At 43.9% G+C, this 10,528-nt stretch overlaps 1 protein-coding gene across 1 annotated transcript; it reads right to left on the reverse strand.

The window, feature by feature from the left end:
• Positions 1–1,663: 1,663 nt before the first annotated feature.
• Positions 1,664–6,420, reverse strand: mycn (MYCN proto-oncogene, bHLH transcription factor). The gene is made up of 3 exons (XM_049002343.1): positions 6,305–6,420; positions 5,273–5,939; positions 1,664–3,175 (listed from the first exon to the last, which is right to left on the reverse strand). Exons 2-3 carry the CDS (start codon positions 5,916–5,918, stop codon positions 2,547–2,549), a joined length of 1,275 nt encoding a protein of 424 aa, XP_048858300.1. The 5' UTR covers positions 5,919–5,939; positions 6,305–6,420; the 3' UTR covers positions 1,664–2,546.
• Between the last annotated feature and the right edge of the window lie 4,108 nt (positions 6,421–10,528).

Below are 10,528 nucleotides of genomic sequence, written 5' to 3' on the forward strand. Positions count from 1 at the left end.
TATGCGTTTGCAGCTAGAGAAATAAATCAGTCTCACAATGAGGGCAGGAAGGATGACGCCGACGCGAGCTTGTGTGAAACATCACACTATCGGACTACAGACTCCTTACCTGAAACTGACACTTACAGGTCAACTCCGGCAAAGAAGGCTTCAATAGAAATCATGTGACATATTTCTGAATGCGATTAATGTTTTAAGGCTCTCAATGCTCTAAAATGACAAAGGAATTAAGAATGTTAATAAATTCTCCGTCCAGTTCTGCATCTGGTACAGTGTCATATGTGAGCACGCAGTGCATCCTGGGAAGGGCAGGGAATGAAACAGGGAACACCCTGAACAGGATGCCAGGTCAAAAGTACAAAGAGACAGGATTCAAACCTTCAACACTGGGGGCTCTAACCAGTGGACCAGCATACCACTAACATGTAACAAACTGGAAAGTCACAAACTCACAAGTTATCTAGCAAGATTTTCTTAGAAAGCCAATTGCTAAAGTGCTAATCTAAAACACTTCAGTTTTTAAGTTATTTGTGGATGTGTCCAATGTACCAAAATACTTCCTATAATGATGGTGCTAGTATTAATTACCATTGTAAAATAATCATGCAGCATGAATTTTTAATGACACTTAAAAATTAAGACTGTGTGTTCTGACTGGAAGGTAACCGCCGTGGATTGTGGGTGCTGGCAGTGAAGGTGTTTAATGGAGTTGGATCCAGAGCGGAATTATCACACATGTGCTCGACAGAGGCAGCGAGCTAACGCGGTCAAGGATGAGGAGTGACCTGCTTTCACGGGAAGATGAATGTTTCATCAGGCCCAAGAGGTGGGGCCTCCTGTTACATAATGAACCAGAGGTGGGAAAATCAACCGGGTGACTTTCAAAAGGGTCGCCTCTCTTATGCAAGAAATAATTCAGAGACGCTTAGTGACAGGATGCTAAATAAATGTGACATTCTGAAGCATTACCTCAGCTTCACCAATGGCATTATGCACTGATAATGTGATTGCTTTTTAACAAGACTCGCTAAATGAATTATCTCCATATTCAGCCTGCCCTCCCCCACCGTGACTCAGTATTGAGACCTCATTAAGTGTTGATCTGTGTTTCCTGTGTTCCTGCTTGTTGTGAGGGCGACAAGACAACATGGGGCAAATCGGGTCCTCCAGCGAGACGCTGCTCGGTGAACGCAGGAGAAAAACTAGTGGTCCTGAGTCACACCCACCATAGCCCTGACCCCCCATCCAGCCTCCCTCCCCCCACAAGGCCGTCAACTGGGCTGCCAAACCTGATCCCGTCAATCACAGTAAGCCTACTCGCTCATTACACAAGCCTACCCACGCTTGGAGTGACGACCCCCCCACGAAAGAATATTGAGTTTCGAATCATGTTTTAAAAAAAAAAAAAAAAAAATCCTGAAATATCAAACTTGTAAACATGAAAGGAAAAAACTTGCTCTGCCCCCAAACCACCCCCAGCCACACACCCCCCCCCCCCCGCCCACAAAGGTATTGAAAATATTCAGGGAAAAGTGGTTTCAATGAAAGCTTTCAGACCCAACACACAAAGGCCAGCACGCCGCCAATCCGTTTCGGGTGGCTGTGGAGGTGAGCGGGGGCCCTCGTTAGCGGTGCTAACGATTCAGCCGGATCCACTACCACATTCCTTTTCATTGTCTATTTATTTTTTTAAACATGAGGTATTTCAAAGTGCTATAAGCTGCAGCACTAAGTGTACATATTTTTTTTAAAAAATTCAGTTTACCCAGTTCTATGCACCCAGAAGTAACACATATAAAAACAAAGTTGAAAAAGAAAGTAACTGTATATAGTGTAAAACAAGGGGATAAAGTAATATCTACTCAGAACTCATTTTCATACGAAAATATAAGCATTAAATTTAGTATGTATCAGCATCACACTAAAGTATAGAGGTGTGTAAGAATTAGTATGGTACATAGAAAAAAAACAAACAATATATTGTTATATTACCAAGTCTTATGATCCTCAAACATTGAGGCATTACAGTACTTTCCAGGTATATAAAATTCCAGTCTAGTATTGGCATCTTTGACATAAAAACAGGACAAATGTATACAAAAAGGCAGACTGTGTAAATAGTATTTACAAAAGTTTAGGATGTATAATATCAAGGTGCACCAAAATACATCCATTCTTTGAGCACCAGTGAGACTGAAGGAATGAACGACTCCGATAATATGAAGATAACATCTCGACCGAAGTTTATGGCATTGCTGTCCTTTGTGGCTTTGTGGTGAAGTTGTGAAGGCAACGTGGAGGATTGTGGGCATACTCTCACTGTTCGGCCCCACCACCTCTGATATGAAACAGTAAGACCTGTGTCAAGCTCAACCTGAATAAAAGAAGTTGCTTATAAAAAGGGGGGGCAGTCCCCTTTTCACTGTTTTGTTTTTTTTTGTGACTGGACTGAACTCGAACCCAACATTCGTAATGTCAAAAAATGTGCAAAAATGGCAGTGAGGGTCCTTGGGGGGGGGGGCATAGGGTGGGGTTTGGGTTGGCGCTCAGCGAGTCCTGGTCAGCTCCAGCCTCCTGAGGAGCTGCTGCCTTCGAACCTGCAGCCGGTCCTTCTCCAGCTGCAGCCGGCGCTCATCGGCCTCCAGGGCGCACAGGTACTCGGCGGCCTTCTTCAGGATGACCACCTTGGCGGCCTTCTCGTTGCGGGCCAGCTCTGGCACGTGGTCCCGCAGCAGTAGGAAGCTGGAGCGCAGGTCGTTGCGCCTCTGCCGCTCCAGGATGTTGTGGTTCCTCCGCCGCTCGCTGTCCTCCGAATCGGAGCTCCGCGGGCTGTCGTTTTTTCGCAACCTCTGCAGGGCTGTTGCAGGAGGCGCGTTGGCACTGGCCTTGCCGGCCCGCGGGGGCTCGCCTTTGGCCTTCTTTGCCGGTGCGGGGGCATCCTCCTCCTCCGCGTAGGGTGAAGGCGCTGCGTAGTTGTGCTGCTGGTGGATGGGGGCGCCTCGCTTCAGTATCAGCTCCTGCGGGGGGCGGGCTGCACTCTGGCCACCGGGCCCCGCCTTGGTCCTGCCGCCTCCGCACCGCCTCTTCTCCACTGTCACAACATCGATTTCCTCCTCATCCTCCTCATCCTCCTCTTCCTCCTCCTCCTCCTCATCTTCATCATCATCCTCATCATCTGGAGGGAAACCAAGAGACCCACATGATTTACTTGTTTTTTTTTTTTTTCAGGGAACATAAACGATAGAGGATATCTGTGTTAAAAGCCACATGCCTGCTGGGGTCATGGTGATGGTTGCTCAATGTCATTACCTGGGGGAGTACTTATTGACAAAATGCAGTTATCTATCCAGCCCACAGCCACTGCCAAGTCTGATGCAACTTGACCAAATTACATATCCCTAGAGACTCTGCATTTCTTGTTTCCATTTCACATTTTAAAATTAAACAAATGCTGGCTTCAGTTAAGGGAAAATCATATATACCATTTAAATCTCCATGATTTATTAACTCTAAAAATAAATATTTATTCAATGGAATATAGAAATGGATATCAGAGCCCACTCCTGTATTCTGCTGTTTTTATACAAGTGCAGGGCTGCTACGATGTCAGCCGCAATACTTGTATGTTTTTTTTTTTTTTTTTTACAAATAATCTAAGAAAGACGAGAAAACAGCTGACAGTTTAGTCTTTTTCAAAGATCACAGTGAGAGGGGGAGCGAGGAGACGCCGACACAGATTTGCTTGCACGCAAACCTTACCACTCAGACTGTACGCAAAAAAGCCACCCACTTCTCTTCCTTAACCTCAGTCTGATACAAGGCTCTTAAAAAAGGATCATGCCTTGTGCTGAAAGCACCGGAAAGCCCCATAAGAGCCAGAATGAGTCCATGTGAAGGTCGCCGCAGCGCCAGTTGGAGGTTCTCCTTAAGCCAGCGCTCTGGAGCCGCGCCAGGGAGACAGCTGTTGGGAGGCAGCTCTTGTTCAAAGCCGTCAGACTTTAAAGAGACAGGAGCCCATTTCGGGGCCGGCCCGCGCTTCCGTCAGGCTGCCGAGCCTTCTGCCAAGCCGTGGCTCCTTTTACTCTCCATGTGAAGCGAAGCTGCCACACAAAGAGCCGCGAACGACAGCCATTTGCTCCCCTTAAGCGACCCGCATGCTATTTCAATTCTTGAAATGCGAAAGCTGGGGGACACACGCTGAAGTGCGATCGGGGGTATAAACCGCCCCAACGTACAAAGCCTAAGGGTGAATGCGTATCCATCTGCGTCAGCTATTTACTGCTCTTCCTGGCACTTTATTCAAAAGCAACTTCGTGCAGATTTTATGCAGCTGGGTATCTTACTGGAGCCAAGATATCTGAATACCTAGGGTATTACAGCAGAGCAACAACTTTAAACTATCCGATCAGTCCACGTCCAGCACCCAACCTGCTGCAAAGTATTTAATAGCCTCCGCGGACTCTTTCATGTTTACTTCTTTAAGGCTAAATAAGCAATAATGTCGGATAAAACGCGTAGGACAAAACTATAGGCCAACGGTAAATTAGGGTACAGCATTCAACCTTAAAAACTGTGAACACTGCCACCTGGTCTATGTAACGGGGGTGTGCCAAATAAATAAATAAAGAAATAGACAGATCCATAAATAAGTACCCATGCTTATAGTGTCTTAGCCTGATCGTAGTCATGTAGTATAAAGCATCCATCTCTTATCCAAGCAGCTCCTCCAAATCCACGCAGGTGAGTGATGGGTGTCTGATATGACCGCCAACACAACCCGAGTCGGGATTAAGTTCATATTTAATACATCAAACCCAGAAAACATTAATTATTACTGCCATCTGCTGGAGGAAGCGCGCGCGAATGACACGCGCGGTGTTACATCGGTTCCCACGCCTAATGTAGTTTTTCACACGTGATCGTGAATTAATACTAAGGCTGCGGCGAGCAAGTACGTGCATGTGATCAGTGATAACAATAGTCAGTAATAACTACGGGAAGAGCGGTGTCCTTAATAAGACTAATAAGTTATGTATGTCTCCATCTATTACTTTTTTGTTGTTAGAATAATGCTATTTGCCCATTCTATAAATGCAAAAACTGCAACAAAAAAAATAAGAATCGTGCAGTACGGAAGCCTATTACGTGTGCCTTCTGCTCGCTTCATAAAGTTCGTCCACTTTGTTAAGCCTGGACGCCCACCTGACAATGAGATAATCCCTTATCGACATCGCACATGCAAACATGTCGGAAGTATCCTCAGCTATCTTACCGGAGTCGCTCGGGGTGTCGTCAGCATTGCGTTTGGCAGCCGCTGAAGGTGCTGTCCCGGGAGCACTTTTACTATTGCTGCTGCTACTGCTGTTACTTTTGTTAACGGGGAAAGGGAAAACCACGCCGGGGTCCACACACTCCTGAACGGGAGCGCCCAGCTCCACCGCCTTATTGTCCCTGCCGATCCTCTGCCCGCAGCTGGCGGCCGTGGAAATGGCTTTCCCCAGCTTCTCGCTCACCGCTCGTTCGAGGTTCTCCCGGGCCGAAAATCCACTCCACATGCAGTCTTGGATAATTATAGAGTTCAGGTTACTTTCCAAAGCGCCCCCAAACAGGTCTCCGTCCGACGCCCCCCAAATATCATCTTCGGGAAGGAGAAGGAGCTCCGATGCCCACTCCAAAGGGCTTTCTAATCCGAACCCCAGCGGAGCCGAGTCGCTAGATACAGAAGCCGCATCCCCAGGGATGCCGGCTCTGCTCGGGGAGAGAGGAGGCGTGGGCAACAACTCAAATTTTTTCCAGATGTCCTCTCCAGGTGGAGCAGAGTCGGGGCCACTTAAATAGAAATCATCTTCATCCGGATAGAAGCAAGGTTGTAAGGAGTCAAACTCCAAGTCGGAATTTTTATTTACAGCCGTCGGCATTATCTTCCCTTGAAAGAAACCCTAAACAGTGAGAGACAGCACGCTTAGCTTACATACTACACAGCATGCATTCACTAACAACAAAACAAAATTTGCTTTAGCACTGTGACAATTGCTGCACTAACAAAGAATGAAGTCTCAGTACTGGGAAATGCAGCGTCTTTAAAATTCATGTAGCTGTCCGAAATGCCATTCAAACTGTTCAGCTAGCACAGAAAGCATTCATTAAACATCCCCGCAAGTCATCTAGTTCTTACAACACTCAGCGCTAGTTGCATTTTTTGTTATAGTACATATCATTGCCAATTTCCTAATGAGGCACTTAAACCATAATAATTATTAATTTTTTGCATGCCATTTACACGTAAGCATTAATGAAAGCTTACCTCGTAATGTCTGTTGAAATCAGCCTGAAACAGTATCGGTGGATATTTACAATACACCTGAATATTCTCCTGGACTAAGTACTCAGCGAGCAGACCTGGCTGCAGACAGCGCTCTGTCGAGGGAATGTAGTGAGTTCAATCTTATTCGGTAATGCATGAGCACACCCGAAAACAGGCTCCTCCCACAGGGGGGCGTGGCCGGTGCCTCATCCAGAAGCGGGTGTAGTGCTTTTTAAACCGAAAATGGAGGGAAAGGGGTGACAAATGGGATATCTTGCTGTCTTTTGAATCAACTGTAACACAGCTGTTATAAAGGGCACAGTACGCACAGTCTTACAGACAGATTTATTTTTTTTCTAATCTTTTACGTTTTTACTAATGTCTATAAGTTAGAATCAATCCTGACGATTTTTCTAATGCAGGACCGCGTGTACATTTTGCAGGCGAAAATAGTTTTAAAATATGCGAATTTCTCAAAAATTATGCAAGTCGTGAACAAATCATGTTAATCCTAGGCTCACTATTGTTAAATCTTGTGAACAGAACCAGTTTCACACCCTCAGAGATTTTTGTGCATTGCACCCTCTTGTGGCCAAATCCCAAAATTGCGTTTTCAAATTGAGGCTTGCCGGTTACCTAGTTACGCTAATATCAAGCTTTATGAGATATAAAGGCGTTTTACAAAATAATCGAAACACCAAACAATGTATACAGATATAAATGACCAAATGTGGAATAGGACCACTTTTTTTCCGTCAGAACAGCCTTGCTTTGAATGCTCTCATGCATGTTTTGAACTGTGTGCTGTAGGTTGCTGAACCATTCTCGAGGAATAAATACCTCCAGTTATTTGAGGGTGGTGGATTCAGTGGTGTTTGGATATGGATTGTGGAGGCAATGGAAGGCATTTCACTTCATTATGATGTTAACTAGTGTGTGTGGGCGCATTACCATTCTGGAATATGGGGATATTAGGGAACAATGTTTTCAGCATAGGCTCTACATGGTCCTGGAAAGTGGCTTCATATTCCTTGGCCATTATACGACCATGCATGACAATCATCCCAAATAATGAGTCCCACAAAATTGCTACATGTACCAATAGACACTCTGGGTTGAAAGTATCCTTTGGCCAATCATATACCCATGTGGATGTAGGGAAAGTTGTGACCAAAGACTTATGGAACCATAATTTCTTTTATATTACTCTGGGGTCCAGGTTTTGTACACCTGGTTGTATGACTTTGCACATAAGCCTTGGATGCAAACGATTTCCAAACTGCAGCCCTGCCTTAAATTCCTGCTTTGTGAAACACATTTGTTGAAACTGGGTCACAGAGGTGCTGATTCAGATCTGAGGTAATTAACTATTATCTGTCCTGTTAAGTGTCTGTTCCTGTCTGTGTGGCTTGACTTGCGACCCCCATTTCCCTTCGTCACTTTATCTGTGTCTGGCATATGCAGACAGGCTTATTTTTGTGACAATTCCACTTGACACGTTGAATAATACTGCAGTTTTTGTGACCGATGCACTTGGATTCCTCGGATGCCCATCTCTCTGGAACTCTGTAGGTAAGTTGCCTCTTGTTGCCTTGAAAATTCAAATGAAAGTGGTGATCCTGCTTTCATTGCTATGTACTGCTAACTGGCATTCAACCAAACATGATTGTCTCTCGTATCTGATTTTGTAACTGCGGTTTAAAGAACATTTTAACGTGGTATTTCTGCTATTTCGTCCACCTCATGTGTTCTTTATATTAGCGCAGAATCTAAATAGGCTTCATCTACTTCTTGTGTTAGAGCACTAAGCAGGCATTACTGACAATCCTGGTGCCCTTTACTGTGTATCTTCACCACATACATTTTAAGTGTTGATCAGTTTGCTACGGACTTGCATTTACGTTTATCTACTGTCTGCAATTTACATGAATGCGGGACATCTACTGACATAAGTTCATAAACTTACAATGTGTTCTGAATGGATCATGATGTACTATAATATGCATTTTGGAATTTTAGGACAGGTACACCCTACTATAGCATGACTTCACCTATTGTGAATTTATTGGTGTAACTTTGGTGCTGTTGAATAACAGTTTGTGAATGTCTGGGTAAAATCATGATTTATTACTGTGTGTCATTCCTGATTCATTATCCTTTGTGCTTGTTCATGCTTTAAGCATCACTGTTGTAACTTTCCCAGAGGACAAATAAGGTCTTCACCCTATATTCTGTTCCATCTCTTTTTCTGTGCGGTAATTTTTAGTTTCCTGTTAAATTAAAGGGTAGGTGGCTTGGAGAGGGGTAAGAGGGACTGGCGCCATCTAATGTTAATAAAGTTTCAAATTCAAATTGTTCTAAGTGGCTTCTCTGCCCACAGCTGCATGAAAACCAAGGCAAAATAACTGGAGAGAAAAGAGAAATTTAATAAGGACCATAGTGGTCTACTGGGTATTTATTTTAAAAGTATTGTATTTCAATTCTTCTTTCATAAACATACAGCCATGGAAAATATTAAGAGACCACTCTATATTTTTAAACAAATCTGCATTGTTAAATCCTGGTTTAATCTTGGTTCTGCTGGCAGAAGGTTACACTGAGCAGCAGGCTGCTTCCAGGTTAAAAATTTCTAAGACGATAGTTCATAAGGACAAGGTGAAGCAGGAGACACTGGGAATGACCAGAAACCATCCAGGTAAAGGGAGGAACTGGCTTTCTAATGCTAGAGATGACCGTCAACTCCTCAATGAATCGTAGCATGACATCAAGTGACCTTAAAAAGGAATGGGAAACATTAAGTGCAGGTGTGAGGTGCACTGCTAGGACAGTTTGTATCAGGCTCCTAGAAGCAGGACTGAAGTCCTATAAAGCAAGGAAGAAGCCCTTCATTAATGAGAAACAGGGAAGAACCAGGCTGCAGTTTGCAGAAAAATATATTTTATTCACAGTACACCCATAAATTGAGTGAAACAAAAAAATGTATTGTGGTCTCTTAATTTTTTCTGCGGCTGTATATTCTTTGTAGTATGGCATTGCTGTAAATGTGTGATGATGTACTGCTAGATAAGACTGTGGTGGTTATCGGTTTTCAAGATGGCAGGCGGGCTGAGAATAGACTGAAATTTGTATTTCTGTCTGCGGTAGAAGGCGCAGCTAGTGCCGTGACTCCCTAGTGGTCTGATGCTTAGGACTTGGTGCGCTTGCCGTTGCGGGCTGGGTTCGAGTAAATGGTCAGGGCTTTGCTCATGTCCTGTGGTGGTATGTGCTTCAGGGGCCTGTGTCTGTGATCAGAGTGTCACCAATTTCAGCCTTTGTACTATAGTCACAAGTGTGGCCCTAAAGCTCCCAAAACACCCCAAGGCTGCCAGGTAAAGAGCCTCAAACCCCAAGCTTCTCTCTCAGCAGAGCATTTGTGTATGTCTATAAAGAAAAGCGAAGCAGCACATCTGCAAACGAAGCATCCCAATGCTCTGGTGCAATTTAAGCTTTATTTTAGTTATGTTTTAAATCCTGGACACTCTGCAGATGCTGCACTGTAGTTCCATGCATGGAACTGCACAGCTTATTCAATTACTAAATTCAATTACAATTCAGTTACTAAAATTAAACAAAGATATCTTTATACGCCATGCAGCCAGTTATTTGTAGGTGTAAAAATATTCTTGGTCCATATTCAAGCTTGACATTTTGAGGCATTCTTCAGTTACTCCTTGTAATATTGGCCTTGCAAATTACTTTGAATAGCTATGTTTGGGTTAATGAATAAATGTTTTGAAATTCAATTTGTTTGTATGACATCGTACACCATACATGAGCCTCGCTGAGAATACTGAAAAACCTCATATTTGTATTTAAGAATTAACAATGATAATAAGCTGCTTTCATGTGACCCACTTCTCAAAACTTTGGTTGGATTATGCGGTCAATCAGGTGTAGCAGGAAACATCTAACACTGGCCAGTTAAAATGAAGAACAGACCCATAAACTGAATGATGGTCAGGGAAGGACTGGTCGTCAAAGCCAGCTCAACTGCACCAAATCTGCCTAGAGCAACTGTTACCTTTCAGAGGAATGTGGTCCTGGTTAAATGCTGAGACAAGTATTTGTGGCACATTACCACTGAAAGTATCTCACACCCATTTTAACAATCCAATTACACAGAAGCAAGATCAGATTTACTTTCCAGGCTGAAACTGAAATGCTTTCAGTATTCATGTATTACAC

The sequence above is a fragment of the Brienomyrus brachyistius genome, unplaced genomic scaffold (genome assembly GCF_023856365.1).
Source record: "Brienomyrus brachyistius isolate T26 unplaced genomic scaffold, BBRACH_0.4 scaffold66, whole genome shotgun sequence".
Taxonomy (NCBI): Eukaryota; Metazoa; Chordata; class Actinopteri; order Osteoglossiformes; family Mormyridae; genus Brienomyrus; species Brienomyrus brachyistius.

Bases quoted from the DNA above. Each gene is read 5' to 3' on its own strand.
- mycn (XM_049002343.1), bottom strand. From the start codon at position 5,918: ATGCCGACGGCTGTAAATAAAAATTCCGACTTGGAGTTTGACTCCTTA. The intron at 3,176-5,272 runs GTAAGATAGCTG...GTTTCCCTCCAG, and splicing joins CGACACCCCGAGCGACTCCG to ATGATGAGGATGATGATGAA.